Source organism: Anser brachyrhynchus, assembly GCF_964034855.1.
Source record: "Anser brachyrhynchus genome assembly, chromosome: Z".
Taxonomy (NCBI): Eukaryota; Metazoa; Chordata; class Aves; order Anseriformes; family Anatidae; genus Anser; species Anser brachyrhynchus.
The window spans coordinates 11,142,022-11,161,923 of NC_137697.1; the positions used below are offsets into that span (position 1 = coordinate 11,142,022).

General features: G+C 40.7%; 1 protein-coding gene across 4 annotated transcripts; it reads left to right on the top strand.

The window, feature by feature from the left end:
- The first annotated feature begins 276 nt into the window (after positions 1–276).
- ZNF131 (zinc finger protein 131) lies at positions 277–19,543 on the top strand. 4 transcript variants are annotated; one of them, XM_080575046.1, is made up of 8 exons: positions 288–410; positions 3,028–3,358; positions 3,947–4,085; positions 5,538–5,639; positions 6,766–6,910; positions 9,795–10,483; positions 14,704–14,834; positions 17,283–19,543. In XM_080575046.1, exons 3-8 carry the CDS (start codon positions 3,962–3,964, stop codon positions 17,943–17,945), a joined length of 1,854 nt encoding a protein of 617 aa, XP_080431172.1. In that variant the 5' UTR covers positions 288–410; positions 3,028–3,358; positions 3,947–3,961; the 3' UTR covers positions 17,946–19,543. The 4 variants fall into 4 exon arrangements, with proteins under 4 accessions (XP_080431171.1, XP_080431172.1, XP_080431173.1 ...); XM_080575047.1 differs by lacking the exon at positions 288–410 and having other exon boundaries at positions 3,355–3,358; positions 9,795–10,158; positions 10,261–10,483; XM_080575045.1 differs by lacking the exon at positions 3,028–3,358 and having other exon boundaries at positions 277–410.
- The last annotated feature ends 359 nt before the right edge of the window (positions 19,544–19,902 follow it).

Sequence of the window (19,902 nt, forward strand, 5' to 3'; positions counted from 1 at the left end):
CGTGGTGCTGAGGGACATGGTTTAGTGGGTGATAGTGGTGGTAGGGGGGTGGTTGGACCGGGTGATCTTGGAGGTCTCTTCCAACCCCAGTGACCCCCACGGTTCTCAGAGTCTCATAGAGCCTCACTACCCGGCCGCCCCACAGCCCCTGCAGGCAGCGCGTAATGGCGCCCCCCCCGCACTACATCTCCCAGAGTGCACCGGGCCGCCCGCCCCCCAACCCCACCCACCCCCGCCCCCCACCCGCGCGCCCTGTTGTGTGAAAGGTGACGCTGCCGTCACTTCCGCCGCGCAGTGCAGGCCGGGAATGCGAGTCGCGATTGGCCGGCGCCCGCCCCGCTTAGCAGCGTGCCGGGCAGCAGGAAGCGGCGGCAGCGGCGCGGGCGCGGCGGGGCGGAGCGCTGCAGGCGGTGAGTACCGGCCCGCGCCGCCTCCCCACCCCGCGGGGCCCGCGCGCCGCCGGGCCGCGACCCGGCCGGGCGTTAAAAGGGGATCGATTTAATGCGCGCTTTGATGACGTAACGACGGCTAACGAGGCGGCGGTGCCCGCAGCCGCCCCGCTCGGCCCCGCGGCTGCCCCGCTCCCCACACCGGGGCCGCCCCGCGCGGCGTCCGCGGCCGCCGGCGGCCGCCCAGGCCTCTCGCGGGGCCGCCGTGCGCGGCGGGCGGCGGGTGCTGGGTAGGCCTTCCGCCTTCTCCCGCTCCTGGGACTCGGCGGGCGCTCATTGGCTCCCCACGGCACGGGACGGGCCATGCCGAGCGCCGCTATTGGCTGGGGTTGCGCTGACTGACAGCGGCGCCCGCCAATGGGAGGGAGGCGGTGGGGGGGGGGAAGGCGCCGCAATGGCGGCGGTGCCTGAGGGGCTGAGGGGGGTGGCGGGGCCGGGCCGCGCCTTGGGGACCGCCGGGGCCGCTCCTGAGGGAAGGAGAGCGGCGACGGGAACGGGGATTCCCGGTGTTGTGCCCGCCGTCAGTCCACGGAGCCTCCCGCCCCGAGGCGGCGTGGGGGTGTGGTCTGGCGGGCAGAGCTCAGCGTGTGGGGAAAATAGGGGAAAAAGGGGACGGGAGGGGTGCGGGAGTGTGATGATAAAAGCGGGGGTGCCGCGGGGTGGGTGTGAGGACAGCTGCCTGTCACGGGTACGTGAGGCGTGACCAGGTAACGGTGTTAGCTCGGTAGCCGAGTCCTCCAAGAAAATCCAGGAAACTGTCGTAAAAAATGTGTAGGAAACAGAAACAGCTGAATTTCCATCACCTGTGGGCGGGCATCTGCCTGTCTCCTTTGACTTTTTCTTTGCCGGAGTATAGGATCATAAAGGTTGGAAGAGACCTCCAAGATCACCTGGTCCAACCATCCCCCTACCACCACTATCACCCACTGAACCACGTCCCTCAGCACCACGTCCAGCCTTTCCTTGAACACCCCCAGGGACGGTGACTCCACCACCTCCCTGGGCAACCCGTTCCAATGCCTGACTGCTTTCTGAGAAGAAATGTCTCCTCATTTCCAACCTGAGCCTCCCCTGGTGCAGCTTGAGGCCATTCCCTCTGGTCCTATCACTAGTTACCTGTGAGAAGAGGCCAACCCCTGGCTCCCCGCACCTTCATTTCAGGCAGTTGTAGAGTACTGCAGTTCCTACCTCTTGCTCCAGAGTATTCATCCCCTCAGTGAACATATACAGGGCTTTGAACACGCTGTTACATTGGGCGGTTTTTTGCAATATATCACTGAGCTTTGTTTTAGTTCAGGACAATAAATTACCAGTCGTAAGTAGTATGTTATTCATGTGTTGTTTTTTTTTGTTGTTGTTGTTGTTTTGGTTTGGTTTTGTTTGTTTGGTTTTTGTTTTTTTAAGTGTTCTGACAAAGACTCAAGTTTTTAAAACAAATTTTTAGGTTTGGTCAGGGGCGTGTTGATTGTTTTGAGGTTGTTTTGTTTTGTTTTGTAAGATACCCCTGCAAACATGCAAATTACTCCCAAATTGCATTTGGATAAGTGGAAATCATGATATTTGAGGGTCAAAAGTTGGTTTGCCTTAACTTTTAAGGAGTTCAATTTTCAACTGCAAGTCATACATCCTTGAATGATTTCTCAAAAACGGGTAGGAAGAATTCAACAGTCATGTAAATGGCTGTCAGCTTCCCATAAGAGACTTTATATGGAGTACCAGATGACAGAGGAAAGGTGGGAGCTGCTTGTCATCTGTCTTAGGCTCATTATTGCAGAAGAGGTGAGATGGAGGCAGCAGCATCCTTTCCTTCCACTTCACTTTCCCCACAGGCTGGTCTTCTCTGTCCCCTTTAAGAGCCTCATGTGTACCTACCTCAGTGTCCGCTTGGAACAGCACTGCTAGCAAGCAGAACTAGACTTCCATAAGCATTTGCTTTTTTCCCTTTTTCCCTTTCATTTCTGTCATCTTTGTGGGACAGTTTCTGAGATGCAAGGAAGAGCGTCCTTTGTGGTGAAAATACAAATGTGACAATTTTCTTTGCTTGATATGTTAGTCATAATAAAATAACGCTTGCTTTCATCATAACTGGGTAATTATTTTCCCCTCTCCTGTTGAACCTCATAATACTGGAATGTGCATTTGTTGGAAGGAAACTTGAACTTACGGAGCCACACGGTGGCGTTAGCATGCCTGGTGGCATCCGTTCAGATGTAGTTGGTACACACAAGGATAGGTTTGCACTCAGGACTTTACAATTCCAGTCAACCAATCCTGCGCTGGGAGTCAGGGAGCACCTCCTATTTAGTTTCTTCCAGCACTCTAAAGATACCTGCTTCTTTGTCACACCAAAAATTTCCACCTCTGTGTTCAGAGATACTAACTGCTCTTCTTTCTTCCTTCTGTCCATACTAAGCGTAACAATATAGTGAAAGATATTTCTCAAATTCCTTTGAAGCTCGTTCAAGTCTAATCACTGTCTTCTCTCAGATACCACGTTTTTCAATGTGAGTTAGACTGTGAAAAGAAACTTTCTGTGCTAACGTTGCTTTGAAATGTCTTTTTTCTGTGGCATTCTCAGTGTGAGAGCCATGTGAACGTGGGAGTTGAAGACGAGGGCTGCAGCACAGACCTGAAGTCGTTTTGCTTAGAGATAATTTGTGATATGCTTTCACTGAAGCGCTTGGACTCTCTCCAGAGGTTCTTTTGCATACGAAGCAGACTAGCATCTGCTGCATCGTCTCCACAGGCACAGTGTTTTGCTTAACCTCTTCAGGTCTGAGAACCTCCTCAACTCCCACTCACAGCTACATTTATTGTATCAGTAAGGGAGGAAGGGCCATCAGCTTGCAAGCCCACGTGTCTCATTGAAAAGGCTGGCAGCGGATATTTCGCCATGCAGGGGAAGAAGTGTAAGTAGTCTGGGTGAATAAGAAGCTTCTTGTTCTTGGGTGTGGCAACACTTTAAATACAAGGCATCTCCTGTGTACACAGAAGCTGTAAAGCGCTGCCTTATTACATCCTTTCTTAAAGGAAGTAAACGTCTTGTGTTCGCTAGATACCAACTGTGACTTATTTAAATAAGGAATTTTTAAGAACTGTTCTTGCACCAAGTGGATCGTTAGAACCGCAGAAAGTGGCTGTGTAAAGATTCTGGTGTTGTACTGATGAGATGCTGTTAAATAGTTAGCTGCACAGATGTTACATCCCTGCATTATTTGCTTTGAGGGAGGTGGGTCCTTGTTAAATACATAGAATAAAGAGATACACAGTTCAACTGTACTTTGATTAAATATAAATAAGGCCATACTCTACTTCATTAACCCAATTGTTTTCTACCTTTTAGTTAAAATCAGGTAAACCTGTTACCAGTTTGGTGTTTCTGTGGGCTTTGTAGTCCACAAAATGTGCCAGTTAGTTCACATTTGTATACTAACCTGACTGTGCGTAGCGTTTACTGGGTGGTGCAGTATTCTTATTCTGCTACACGTCTTTTGCAGACTAGTCCTTCTGCCATGGAAGCCGAAGAAACGATGGAATGTATCCAGGAATTCCCAGAGCACTATAAAGTTATTTTGGATAGACTGAATGAACAACGTGAGCAGGACCAGTTCACAGACATCACTCTGATTGTGGACGGTACGTATAGGCCTGTGGACCGGTTGGTATACAGGGAGTTATGAAAGCTGTGCTGGGAAGCTATTGGGTTGGTCTTGACTCAGCTGTCAAATGGGCCTGTTAACAAATTCTTGGTTCTGTACTGGTCTGTGAGTTGCACACAGACTTTATTTTAAAGTCTTGGGGTGAACAGTATCTCCAGCAGTGATTAATAATTGTGCTTCTGTTTTTCCAAACAAGTGGCTAAATATTTTCAGATAGTATCCTACTCTGCAACTGCTGTACTAGACTTAATGTCACCCAAAATATTTCCAAAACATTTTTAAAATGCTTTTTTTTGACTTAATGTGATTCTGTTTGCATGCAGAGAACTTGTACAAATATTGTTTAAAAAAAAAAAAGCTTGAAATAAGATTTCCTCCTTGCTTCTCTAGTATCTGCATACTATGTTTAATATATTGTTAAAATAAGGAAGAATAATTCACTTTTCTTTTTCTGTGTGTTCTAGAGTTGTAAATATTAGTCTAAAAGGAAGATGGAGATACAAGTGTTTAGAAAAGAGGGTGTCTGGTAGATATCCAAGATTGCTTCTAACCCAAAACATGGGTTAGAAGAATAGAATGGATGAGCATTTGGGGGAAAATAGGCAGTGTCCAGTAGAATGGACTGGACTAAAGGAGAGCTGCCTGACCCTTGAAAGGATAGCCAGAACTCACTTGGAGAAAAGGGATTGTGTAGAGCCTGGATTAGAAAAAAGGAAACAAATGAAGAAGAGATTACTATTATGGAATCACTGTTATTTTGCTGGCACTTCTTGCACAAAACTTTGACTGAATGTTTGCTCCTGCTATAGTATTACCAAGTCCATTTACATTACCAAGTCTTTTTGTTGGGCTCAAAGCTTTTTTGTGCAGCTGTGTAGTTCTAATCTACATTGCTTCTCTTATCTTGATCTCATGGGGCCTTATAAATGTTTATATGCCTGCACCAAGGAGAAGACAACACAGTGATGGGGAGTACAGAGTCTGGAAAAGAGAGAGAACAAATCAGAACTGCTTCTGTTCTGCAGGGGTGTTTAAGCTAGCTGAAAGGGTGATAAAATAGATCAGTACATAGGAGTGCCAAAAAGCACAGAGAATTTGGATGAAGTCTGAGAGCTGAGCCTAAGACATCCATGAAAAAAGTTTGCACAAGGACTTGCCATAAATTAAGTATCTGAAAAGAGAAACACGCGGAAGTGAGCAAGTTCTTTGACTTTGAGTTGCAGACCTTCAGCAAGGGTCACATGAGATGTGGACGGCTAGCTGCAGCAGCATCTCATGTTACAAGGAGACACATTAAGTGACTGTATTCTGCTAGAGTAGGTTTGTAGGCTAGGTGTTACAGCTGTTCTTTTGTGTATCTGCTCTTATTCTGCAGTAAGTAAGGAAGGTGTCATCCATCCTAAACTAAAATTTTTGTCTATTTTCACAGGTCACCATTTCAAAGCTCATAAGGCTGTTCTTGCTGCCTGTAGCCAGTTCTTCTACAAATTCTTCCAAGATTTCACTCAGGAGCCCTTGGTGGAGATTGAAGGTAATCTGGTTCATGCAGATAAAAAAACTTTCAGAGCTGTGTGCTGGAACTGGAAATGCATGTGGTGTCCTTGGTGCAGGCTGAATCGTAGAATCGTTAAGGTTGGAAAAGACCTCCAAGATCACCTGGTCCAACCATCATCCTCCTACCGATATCACTCACTAAACCATGTCCCTAAGCACCACATCCAACCTTTCCTTGAGCGCTCCCAGGGACGGTGACTCCACCACCTCCCTGGGCAACCCGTTCCAATGCCTGACTGCTCTTTCTGAGAATGTCTCCTAATTTCCAACCTGAACCTCCCCTGGTGCAACTTCAGGCCATTCCCTCTTATCCTAAAAGACATAGGTACCTAGTGATATCAATTACTTTTTTAGGTCTCAGTTCTTGAGTTGTTCTGAGGCAGCTGTTGGCACCAGAAAAAGCTTCCCTCGAAATAAAATTGAAAAGAAAAAGATCAGTCTTTATATTAAATGTTTTGGAAGTAACCCAGTGAGGTTCTGAGTTGATTGGTTTTCTTTACCAATACATGCCTAATGGAGGTTGCAGTCACTGTATTTTTTTTTAGGACTAGCAGTCTATCGTATAACCTTTTCCTTGGTAACAGCCATTCTGGTCAGACGAAAAGGCTCCCAGTGAAGGCCAGTGGCAGGTGTCTTAGCTGGGATGCAAGAACAGGATAGACATGGAACAATACTTGCCTGGTAGGCCAGGAGCGATTTCTTGGAACAATCGTCTGCTGGTCAGAGGTCTTTTGAGAAAGATATATGCTCTAAATATGATTTAAATATGTACTTTTTATTGTACTTTAAATACTAAATAAATAAACTGTACTTTAAATATTGTACTTTAAATATGTACATTTTACTGTTCCACACAAACAGCTTTTTGCCCATCTTATCTTTCTTCTACTTTTACCTTTGTTATGGCATGATTCTATAGTTGTTCCAAATTTCCATGTTTCTATAGCAGACTTGTTATTCCGACGTGAGCTTTTCAAGGGTGTTGTCTTCATGAAACTGGCAGCTAAAGTATTGTGAGCAAAATGGTGAGCAGGCAAGTGTGCAAGATTCATCAGATAAAGGTACTGAGGCATTGTTAACTTGCTTTTCTTGCTTCCAAACAGGTGTAAGTAACATGGCATTTCGTCACCTAATAGAGTTCACCTATACAGCAAAACTAATGGTGCAAGGTGAGGAAGAAGCAAACGATGTTTGGAAAGCAGCTGAGTATCTACAGATGCTAGAAGCTATCAAAGCACTTGAAATCAGGTAAACACATAAGCCTCTTTTTCTTCTCAACACTGAAATGTAGTCTTAAGAATCATTTTACTAGAGCTGTCTGCTGGTATTTTGCAGTGCTGTTCTTATCCTGGAACTTCAGAAACTTGTTTGGGGCCATATACTTTTCAATTACACGATAGGGGTCAGAATAACAAAGGCTAAAAAAGGAATGTCTCATTCTTTCGGCTGGAGCTCAATGGCAAGTGACATGGCTGGTAAACATCACAGCCATTTTAGGGCTGTGTCTCTGTGGAACTAATATGAGGTCTCTGGGTTATCTGACCCCACCTGATTGAGAGCCGTGTGTACAGTGCTTCAGGTAATTAGATCGCATTAACAAATTTGTGTTGGTATTTTGATTTCACGCAGCTTTCTGCTGTTTCCGAGAGAATAGGTAGTGATCTTAAAGCTCCCTGGTGCAAAACTAACCTATCAAAACTCTTGAGTAAATATAGTTGGTGTAATCAGTTTTATGCTGGATAAATACTTAATTGAATATTGCTGTGGCACATCTTATCCAGTCTGGTATCTGTACTTAGTTGCAAAACTACAACCTGAGAAAAGCAGGTGACATTCCCACCCTGCTGTTTTTTTCCCTGTCATTCCCTTTCACAAAGTGCTGTCATGTTATCATTCCTTCTGGATGGTCCACTGTTTCAGCATGAAGTAGGGGGAGGGGTCTTATGGTTATCATGGCTTTCTCTTCTAAACTGACTGAAAGGTCTTTGCATCAAGGATAGGGTTCCTCTTTATCTTTCCATAAACAGCATTGGCGAAGGGGAATGGCATCAGCCCAGAGTTCCCCTAGAAGCCAGTTAGCATTTTCTTTAAAAAAAAAAAAAAAATAAGGCGAACAAAAAACTCCATGGTACACTAGAAACTTGGTTTTCAATATCAACAAAAGAACTTACCCTGTGCTTATTCTGGGGATTGGCAGCAGAGCAAAAAGTGTGCAATTTTTTAATAGAAGAGATATGAGATTGCATTTCTGGTCCCGCTCTCCAACCCCGCCAACACTTGTTTTGACATTATTGAGATTAAACATAATACCATCAAGATAACTTCCATTCAGGAAAAAAAGCAGACCTTTGTGTCTGCCTGAGAAATTGAAAAGAAACTTGAAATTGAAAAAGTATGTTCTAAATGGTACCAGTTTCAGTCAGTGTATACCAGAGGAGCCGTTGAACCAGGATTTGGATCAGCCCATCAAAATAAACTGCCCAGCATGCAAGTATTTCCCAGTGTTGCATAATGTTGTGCAGTTTGTTGGCTATCCATCACCAGTAAACTCTATAATTCTTATGTTACAAGGGAAGAAAATGTTTAACACATGTAAGCTAGTCTATTCTTAGTTATTTCCATTGTTAATAGATTGAAAGACTGTTTTTATTATTAGTGATTTTTTGTTTGTTGCTTTTTTTTTTCTTGACAAAAAACAAACAAGCTTGAGTACCACTATCAGTCTCTTCTCAACAGTAGGAGTGGGAGGAATTATAATACAGTGCCACAGTTTGAGCTTTAACTTAAGCTTTCAGGTTAAGCTTCAGAAACTTCAGCTAAAGTAGAAATAAATGGTAATCGAGCAAGCCCCATGTATAATGCATCAAAGAGATGGACATCACATAACCTAGACTAGAAAGAAAACAACCAGCTGTTATTCATTAAAGTGCTGTAAGTGTGTATTCACATTCAGACTTTCACACTAGGTGCTCAAGGATGGTAGTCTCCTCTTTGCTGGGGATGTTATTCTTTTGGTACGTGATCCTGGAGCTCTTTACAGTAATGTGCAGAGGAACTTATCACCTTCTAAATTTAAGAAATCTAGGGTAGATGAAACTGTAAGTTTAGATATTCTGTCTTCCTGTATCTGAATATTGTAAGATGTAATTTGATAAGCTCTATCCTGCGTTAGATCATTAGCTGCATATTTCTGACATGACATGCAGATACTGAAGGAAACCTCACCTCACCTATTACTAGCAAACCCAGAAGCAGTACGGACTGGATTACATGAAAGGATTCATCACGTTGCAAAGGAAGGTGAAAGCATTAGATTACTCCTGTCAGTCTAGTTTGAGGGGAAGATATCTGCCCATTTCCAAAACCAAAAATCAAGAGTAAAACCTCCAGCATGTGAGCACTGTGGGTAATCTTGAGTGTCTGGCTTGAAGGCACTGGCTCGCTCAGCTCTGCCTGTGGTTGGCATGGGATGCTATCCCTGATGTCTCCGAGGAAGGGGGTTGTGTGTGTATGGTGCAGGGATAAGAGGAACCGAGCTGGGGGAGGGGGGATTGTGTAAGACCAGAAAATTAAATTAGAGTACTCTTTCCACATCTAAGTGAGTTTTTTTTTTAACTTGTGTGCTTTCCTAAGTACTAGAAGTTATGATAATCATTGTGTAAGGTCACACCGACAGTGCTTTCTAGGAGCCTAAGTGTTACAGGCAATCACCAGAGCTTAAGAGGTGCGTAGCATAGGAAGGACTTGAATCTTATTTCTGAGTAGGCAGGCAGAAGAACTCTGCCCTTTGTGAAAGTTCTCAAGTGCCGAATTTCACAGGTTGTTCAGATAAACCTGTGCCATTAGGCTAACTGGTCTTTTTATTGATGCATTGTGTATTGTTCAAAGCAGAGCTTTTTAAAACATTTTAGTAGCCTGATGTAAAAGGCTCCGTATCTCCAAACTTGCTGTTTTACAGGACTAATGAGTATAGATGAAGGACAAATTATCGTCTAAAATGCACACGGATTATGTGCATTCAGCTTCATTGAGAAACACCTAGAATATGTTAAATGCAGAAGCTCAGTATCGGGCAGGAGTTGTTATGTAATTGCTTGTGGATCTTAACCATGTTTATGCAAATGCTTTACAGGAACAAAGAAAATTCATCACCCTTAGAATCAAATCAAACCCAAGGTAAAAATAAACCAAAAAAGAGGAAGATAGCTGAAACTTCTAACGTTATCACAGAAACGCTGCCATCTGCAGAATCAGATCCAGTTGAAATTGAGGTTGAGATTGCTGAAGGGACAATTGAAGTGGAAGATGATAGCATCGAGACACTTGAAGAAGTAGCTTCTGCAGAGCAATCCATAAAGTACATACAGACAACGGGTACATCAGATGAATCTGCTTTGGCTCTTTTGGCAGATATCACCAGCAAGTATCGTCAGGGAGAGCGAAAATGCCAGATCGAAGAAGAAGGTGACAGTGCAACTGATCCCTCGTGCAAACAGGTAGAAGGTATTGAAATTGTGGAACTTCAGCTGTCACACGTGAACAATTTATTCCACTGTGAGAAATGTAACCGTTCGTTTAAATTGTTTTACCATTTTAAGGAACACATGAAAACACACTCTACTGAGAGTTACAAGTGTGACATATGCAATAAAAGGTACCTACGAGAGAGTGCTTTGAAACAGCACCTCACCTGTTACCACCTCGATGAAGGTGGCGCCAGCAAGAAGCAAAGACCTGGCAAAAAAATACATATATGCCAGTACTGTGATAAACAATTTGACCACTTTGGACATTTTAAAGAGCACCTCCGGAAGCACACAGGTAAGAGCACTGCTGTAGTCACGTACTTGTGGCTTTGGCCACTTTGGGTTTTTGCATGTTTGTGGAAAGCAGAGATAATGTTGAAGAGAACACACAAGTGCTAGAAATAATTAGCTTCTAGTTACAACTAAAATCAAAGAATCATAGAATTGTGTTGATGATTCTATACTGATGTTTTTTTTCCCATTGATATAAACTGTGAGGAATTGAGTTGTTTGTTTTTTTTTTAAGTGGTTAAAAATATGCTCCTAGAACTGGAAAACCTTCATGAAGTTTCTCTTGAGTGTATTAAACGTTGTTCTAAGGCATTGTTCTTTGTAAGGCGTTGTTCTTTGTAAGGCATGCTTACTTCTTCAAATGTACCAAACTGAGTACCTATTTTTATTTTCACAATTCTCCTAGTTAAATTTTTCTGTTGAAATAAGATCTGAACAGTGAGCTTGTCAGTGTGAAATACCCTCTTATGACAATACCATCCTTCATCTTGATGTCTATGATTCAATTTTATTTGCATGTTAAGTAACACAGCAAAACATTTCTACTGGCTACAGTAGACTTCCATTACTTTAAAATCTGATTTCTTGACATCTGGATAGCATCTTTTGAGTACAAAATTGCTTGTGCCTCCTTCAGTCTTCCTTATAATACGAGAAGTCTGTACAGATACTAAGCATTATGTGGATGAATTTATATTTAAATTATATATAAATAATAATTAATTATAAGTAATAGTTATAAATACTTTGTATGTATTACAATATATATGTAAAGACCATATAAAATATGGTCTGATATCCAGGTGTTTTTGTTTAATATGTCAGTCATGAGGCATCAGTAAGACTTAATGTAGAGGAGCAGTCCCTATCTTTTTATCTTGTTAAAGCCTTTTAATTGGAACCTCTTTGTATCTGTGTTATGGGACAGGTGCGTATTGATGCATGAATGACACTGTATCCAGTCTACTCCAAATAGTCCCTTAAGAGTTGCATTTGTAAAAAGTCCTTAGCAAATCCGTATTCCCTATAGAGAGTGTTTCTGTGGCGTGACTAAGACAGCTACCAGCTATGTAAGGAAAGTCTTTTCAGAGAGAAGTTTTTGGTAGATTAGCAGAGTAAACAAAATATCTTCACGTGATAGTTGCTGTTGTGACAGAATTTGGGACACAAAGTAACAGCATATCACAGGAGATCCAGAGTACTGTATCAATATATATTGATGCAAGTAGAACTCATGGAATTTAATTACTTTTGGTTTCACATTTTGAAAGTCTTAACTTAAAATCAAACCTGATACTACCATATAACTGTGCTTTCCTAAGGTCAGTGGAAAAACACCCAGTGAGCCAAACACTTTCTAAATTCTTAATTCTAAACAACGTTGGTTGAATACGAAAATAAAATTAAGTGTCCAGGGAGAAAATGTGCTACAAACTATCTCATCCTGCTGCTGTTTAATTACAACACCAGCAATAACATTAAAGTAGCAAGTCCAAAAGAAATGCGTGTCATGTATCTCTGAAAATATTAAGTCATCTCCAGAATTTATAAAAAGGGAGAGTTTTTGGTGTGATGTAATGATTCTTTTTTTTTTTCTTGCATGAAAATGAATGAGATTTCAATTGCCAGTTGGAAGTAACTCACAAGACAAATTCTGCAAGACTGTAATTAATGTATATCCACTGAATTTAATAACTAGTCTTGCACAGGAAGAGCCATTTCCTCATACAGAAGTCAATCTTAAAAGGAAGCTACTGCTCTCAATATTCTCGTCTTGTGGTTGTTTTTTTTTCAAAGTTTTTATCCCCTACCAGAAAGAGATACTTAACAGCTTTCATTTCTCATGATTTCCCTGGGAATTTTGACTGCTAAATATTTCTCAAAGTTAGGCTTTTTCATGGAGGCTGCATGTGCTCACATGAGTGAAGATGGAAATTAAGGAGTGTTGTGCTCCTAGCAGCCATGATGTCTGACATGTCTGGAAATCCTGTAATTGACATAATTTGTATACAGATTATACAGACTTGTTAGGAAAAAAATTAATCAAGGTCTTTGCCATTCTGTGGTAAATTTAAAATACGCTTTACAGGAAGCTCACTTTAAACTGCAAATAACATCTTCCATAGAAGTTAACAAATGGACTCTGTTTGCATACCTTGAATAAATAATTATAGAGTTCATTTGATAAATACCTGGTTTGGGTGTACTTGTGGATGGGGGGGAACTACTGTTTCTCTCTAAACACGTTTTAAATAATGACGTGGTAGCTTTATGTTCAGGGATGAATTTCTTACATATATATGTATTATGTGTATGTATATATGTATTTCTTATATGCAGAGATGGTATTTTGTATGTATTAGGCAAATAGAAATCACAGTGTTAGTTGTTAGAAATTCCTTTGGGTTAAAAATGTTTATTTTGGGCCTTTGGGTTAAAAACACTTATTTTGGGCCACCTCCTTCCCGACAGTTCCTGTCCTGAGTTACTTACGATTGGCAAGGGAAATTTCATTCTTTCTCATACACTGAAAAAAGACTATCATCAGATCCTTCATAAAATGCCAGTCAGATGGGGCTCAGCTCACAGCTGGATGGCAGCAGGCTGTCGTGTCTCACAGAGGAGCTCTGCTCCTGCGCGCATTGCCAGCGTGTCTCTGGGGGTAGCTGGGCTGGCAGGATGATGGATGTGCTTTGATGCCTGTGCTTTCTTTCCATCGCCCCCAAGCTGTGCCCGCTGGGTCACTGTGCTGATTTGTGCAGTGCACGGAGTCACACTTCTTTCAGCTCTTGGATATTGCCACCACTGTCATTGAACTGTCACTGTCAGATGCTTTTGTCACTATGTGTGGGAGATTACTGAAGAATTTGAGTAAGAGAAGAATAAATCTGTCCCTGACTGGGAGGTGGCTGGCACCAAGTAACTATTTAAATGTGGCCATATTGCAGGTCCGGTGAAGTTATGTGCTGTGAGGTTTGTGCTATTTTATCTTCTTGGCTATACAACAGTCTCCAAAAAACATAGCCTTTGGTAATCATTAAGGGGAATATTCACACGTTTAATTTTTTTCTGTAGACTTTGAGTGTGTAAGCAAGAATTATAGGCTACTTGTGGATTTCTGTTGAAAACCTAGTTAGGCACTTCTGAATATCTTTATTTCTGAAAATGTGGGTTTATTGGCTTTCCATCCCAGTCAGTAACTACTGTCTTCCTGAAAATGTAGGCTTTAAATCTTAGTCCAGATAGAATAAACTCTTGCATTATTCACTGAAATGTCTCAGCCTCTTTTGGAGGTCATTAAGCAGTTTGTTTCAATAGTTAGGTCGTTGCCAGTATCTTCACAGATTAATTATCAGACAGTCAGAAGAAACATGCTGTTCCGAGGTTTTTCTGTACTTTCATTTCCTTGAATTTCATTGTGTTTATGCATGATGAAATTAGTAAACAGACACCAGTTTTTCTTTTGTTCTGCTTGATGTCAGTAATAGCAATATACTACTTTGGATGAAAAAGAGAAAACAGAGCCTGTTTTCATCCTCCCTTGCTTGCTGTCCTTAGCTGGCTTCCCAGTGGAAAACGCTCGTCTTTTTGGTACCAGGTTTGAAATGAAGTGACTGAATAGAAAGGAATTCATATCTTGCTTGTGACCATCTATGCCATGTCCCTCTTTGCTTTCTCTTCACTCTCTTTCATTTTTGGTTTGGTTTCTGCTTTTTGTTAAATGCTGATACATTGTTACTTCATAGTTATTCTGTGCCAGCTTTTTTTCTGGAGCTCAGTTTTAGCTCTTCAGCATAAGCTGTTACTGTTCCTGAATATATAACTTTGTATTTTTTTTAATACTTTCTTTATTGTGTGACTTTGTATAATTTCTAATGTTGAGTCTTTAAATATTATCAGGTGAAAAGACAGAAATAGCTGCTATTTCATTAAGATATTTTGACAGGCTAGTGATCTAACGTCCATAAAAACCTAAATATACTTTAATTAGCACCAGCAGTTATGTCAGATTCTCTTTCTAAATGAGAATTATAATTCCACATTAAGTCTTTGCCCTTTTATTTATATAAATGAAGTTTACACAGGGTGTCTTTCTCTTCTTCTATAGAATAATCCAGTTGGCCAAGCCTTTACAGCATGTCTATCAGTGAGAGGGGAAGAAGAGAGAGCTGACAGAAAACTGTTTGATTTTATGCCGTTATAAATCCCTGTCTGTCTTAATAGGTGAAAAACCGTTTGAATGTCCAAACTGCCACGAACGTTTTGCTAGGAATAGCACGCTCAAATGTCACTTGACGGCCTGTCAGTCTGGAGCTGGAGCTAAAAAGGGAAGAAAGAAGCTGTATGAATGTCAGGTGGGTAATGAAAGTCACAGAGTCTGAGGCTAGGTGCCTCCTTCCTATGCTGAGGGAGCGTGGGAGTACTAAGTGGGAAAGGCAGCAAGAGTGGGCTTACGTCTCCAAGAACCACTTTAACTAAAACAAATACAAGGATCACGTTCAACCACAGCATGCAGATAAATTTTTATATTTAAGTAGTTCCATTTAAAATGCGGAATTACTGGTATGGATTTTCATAATACTTTGTTAATCTTTCTGCTTCCTTTTCAAGGTTCTTGATGCACTGACCTAGGCCTTTCCTGCTTGTGAATATGCTTCACTAAAGTCCAAAATACGAAGTACTATTTTATTTCCTATTTTATTATTCTTCTGTTTGATACCCAGTATGTTGACTTTATCTGTAAAGTCATTCTATATTATGATGACAATCTGTAATGTCTTTTTAAGCAAATATAAATGCTATAAATAGATAATGTAGGGTACTTTTTCACTATATATAACTGGGATTCAAAAAGGTTTTCAGAAGAATTTTACTTGACTCTTAAAAGTCAGCTTTTAAAGGCTAGAAACATGAGAACTGAGGTTGGCTGTAGCAGTTTATTTGCTGTTTTGCTGCTCCAGTCTCAATTAATAATACATTTCTTCCCCCCACCACACCCACTACCCTTAAGACTCTCACCCTATTTAATTTACAGAAATACTGTGGGTTTAAGTTAATTTGGGTTGTATAGTGAAGAAAACTGCTGGATGTGGGCTTTATTTCTTCCAAAAGAGATGGATCTCATTCACAGAAAGCAGCGAATGCCGCAGGAAATGAATGGATGAATTCTGTATGTTGCTCGTCATGTCATTGAATTGGAAGTTTGACTGTGGCCGTTGTATTATTTAGCTTTTATCCTAGTCTGAAATTAACTCTTGCGAATGTACTTATAACTTAAAGATAAGACAGCTTTGATCATGAGAACTACTGGGTAACACAAAGTCGTAACTAGTAGCCTCAACCTGAATATACTGTTTTGTGACCCTTTGGTTTAATTTCACTGTGTTGTAGCTTTCTGTTTATTAATTGATACCATGTCCTCTCACAGATGTTGTGAATATGGATTAGTAGCTGAATGTGGATTCAGCCCACAGCAATTACAGTAATTCCTGGATAAGTTTTTCTTGAATTCTTCCCTGTTTAGAATTAAGTTTGAATAGTGTTCAGTACATTAAATCTTGGCTTTCTGAAGAAAGGAAAAAAATAAAAAATAAAAATTTGCATTTGCTTGATGACCATTTTTGTTACTCTTCAGTGTATGCCTAGAGGACTAAATTAGGCTATCAATAATTATGTGCCTGGACATTACTAATAGTTATTATCTTTATATATCACGAAGTAATTTTAAGTGGTTATTTATAAGGCTAGTATTTTGAATGTGTGCTGTCCAACTTTATTTCATTTTAAAGCATGAGCCTGTGGAGAAGAAAGCCTGGCAATAGCAACACAAACCTGTTTTTAACAGACTTCAACAGCAAAATGAAGTTTATTCAGATCCATTTTACAGACCTGTTCCTTGAGTTAATCCCTGTCAAATAACCCATTAGCCTTCTGTGCTGTCACCAAAAATTAAGAGATGGAACATCTTCTTTCTAAAATATTTGCCATCAGTGAAGGAGTGTTGAAACATGTTCTTAGTTTCTTTTTGCCAATGAGAACCCTTGCATGGCCAAAGACTCCTGACCCTGTTTCTTTAGTCCAAGTGTGACTCTACCCTACTTTTCTCTCTCAGGCACCTTATTAATTTCTACAGTGTCTTTGTGTATTGTCCTCAGGCTACATACCTCAGTACCAGCTGAAGGGAAGAAAGTGTGTTCAAGTATTCTATGAAAATAGTGCGTCTGCAGTCTTCGCAGTACTTTTAGCTGGACAAGTCTAACAGATGGAGCTTTAAGAGATTTTCATATACTTTTATTTATTTTGAAAAGGCAAAATGGGGGAGTTTAGTCTAGCCAGTTAAACTTCACAATTCTGTGAAGAAAATAAAGGTGATGGGGAAAAGTTGGCTAGTAGTACTGCATCTAGAACTTCAGTAACAGGACAGTTTGTATTACACTTTCATCATGCTGTACTATTACACAAATTGCTTTCCACCCAAAATTCTAGCAACACTTACTGGTGCCTGCTTCTGTATGTGAATTTCACATAAGTTTGAAATAAGAAATCTTTCAAATGTTGTACTGACTCATAAATTCAGTAGGTATCCTGTATATGCACAACTCAAAATGTCACACTTCCTTAAATAATAATAGGTGCTCTGTTCATCTGAAACTGACTTCTCAGCTTTTACCTCTAACATATGTGTGTGTTTTAAATCTATGTAGCAAGAAGCTAACACTGCGTGAAGCCATGAACTGAAATAGGCACTATGCTTTGTCATATTTCTGTTGGCACTGTTTAACATGCTCTGTCTTTTGTTTCAGGTTTGTAACAGCGTGTTTAACAGCTGGGATCAATTTAAAGATCACTTGGTGATACACACTGGTGACAAACCCAACCACTGTACCTTATGTGATTTGTGGTTTATGCAAGGCAGTGAGCTGAGAAGGCATCTCAAAGACATGCACAATATTTCAGAACGACTGGTGACAGAAGAGGTTCTTCCAGTGGAAGCTGTGGAAGCTGAACCAGTAACATCAATGACTATAATAGAACAAGTGGAACAAGTCCATGTCCTACCAGTAATTCAGGTACAAGTGGATCCTGCACAGGTAACTGTGGAACAGATGCACCAGGATCTCATACAGGACAATCAAGTGAAAGGCGCACAGTTGGATGAACTACAAGAACAGGTGCAAATTAGTTACTTGGAGGTTGAGCACATTCAGACTGACCATGGTGCTGAAGTTCATGTGGAGCAGTTGCATGTTGAGCATGTAAATCAAATACAGATGGAAGAAGTACAAGCAGAACTTATAGATGGAACAGACCTTGAACAAGTAGAATACGAAAGTGTTGATCAAGGAGAAGCAGAAGAAAAAGAACCTAGTCACGTAGCCGATGCAGATAAGGAGGATCATGAACAAGCTGAAGACTTAAAAGCTCAACAGTTAGTGGACACGCAGACTGAAAAGGTGGATGACTAGGACAATTAACTGCGTGCAGGTTTAGGAGTGAAATACCAAATTATTTTTGTTAACTTTTACATTGTTTTTTGAACTGTAAATGGTCATCTTTCCAATATGCTGTCCTTAGCAAGCTGGACAAGTGGACCAAAGTTAGCTTTCTTCATATACAACTACACTTCTGTCACATGTGAAAAATAACTGTCATTCATGTAATACCACGGAACAGAAACTACCACCGAAATGGACAGCTTTGTGATGATTTTAATAATGAGTAGCTTGTCTCACTGTTATACCATCCCTGGGTGTATGTAAGAGTAACTTCACCTCTTTTCCTCTTGCAGTAGAAGCAAACTCTTGTTATAGATTTGCAGGGTGTCTGTGGCAGAAGAGTTAGTACAATCTGGTGGGTTCTAGTATAAATGACCAATCAGATACCTGTGAATTTTCTGGGCAGACTGCCATCCAAATGCAGTACTGTATCTAACAGCAGTCCCTGCGTTTCTTTAATGTGAGAAGCTTTATATCAAGCTGAAACTTCTGAACTTTCAGTCTGGGGGAAAGCCGTCTTTGCTGGAGGTCTGAGAGCACAAAAATTCTGTGCCTTTTCAACAGTGACTGGGTAAATTTCCACAAAGCTTCTAGAGTGTTCAAGAACCTAGTTCAGTAAAAAGGCAATGTAGGTAATGTTATAGTGCTTTATATTTTTGCTTAAAATTGTCAGCTACTGATTTTTTTTTTGCATTAAATTTAGAATGGGGGGGGTGTTGAGGGAGAAAACAGATTCCACTTAGGGGCAATAAGACGCTCTAAAAGGAACATCTTAAAACAGGAAAAGCTCGATAGAATCTGTGGTAAACATGAGCTGGAAGAAAGCTACCAGCAGATTCTTCTTTTATAAATCTTCATTTTTGAAAATGAATTTGTTTAAACAAGTATAGAGAAGACTTGTCTATATGGTATCAGGTTCCTGGTTATGGGGATTTTTTTTAAATGGAATTCTGACACTTGACACAAAGATGTTGTGCTAAAAATAAAAGTAAAAGCCATAGGTATGAGTGCTAAGCTGTGGATTGAAAAGTAGGAGTGTAAACATTTAAATCAATATTAGACAATAAAATAATACCAACCATGAAATGTTGCATTATTTGCTTCATCCAATAAACAAGAAACAATTTAGTGACTGGCGATTACAGTGCCAGATCCCAGTGATAAGAATCAATCCCATTTTAATAAGATTAATAGCTCATTACTGTGAAGTTAAGTTTGTTTAGAAAATATTGGTCTGGCTCTGTGTTCAGCCATACTAAGGACTTCTAATTCCCAGTTATTGCCTTGTTCCATACTTCTGAAAAACTCTTTTTAAAGCCTTAACTGAATGGAGGAATTATTGCAAGGAAGTTCCCTAATGCGCTTAGTAATCCCATAGATCTTAGTTAAAACTAAGTTTTTCTATTGTCGTCTCCAAAGTCGGAATTATTTCTTCAAACTTGTGCTTTTCAGTCTCATTCAAAATGATTCTTGTGTTTCATCTTACTTTTTGAGAAACTGTTGCAAAACAAACACAAATCTCAATTAAAGGGTCTCAATTAAAATTTCAAACAATTTGATTAACATAACTTGCATTCTTTTTTAATGATGTTTTGTTTCCTGAGTTGCAAGTAGTATGTGATGAGATTCTGTGCTAAGGGAAGAATGTGACACAGTGCTAATCATGCAAGTGGAAATTGACTATTGTATTTATACTTGGGTTTTTGATAACATGCGGGGGACAGGTCTGCTTGCTTTGCTGCATATCTGTTTGTTTTAGGTATCTGTAAGGTTGTGCATATGGACACAAGATCTGTATCTGTGGAATTAAAGGAACAGTCTGTCTGCGTGTCTTAATGAAACTAAAGAAATTAGGTGGTATTGGTCATAGGTCTGTAGCTTAGCAAGCACTGTTGGGTTTTGTTTTGTTTTGTTTGATCTCCCATTT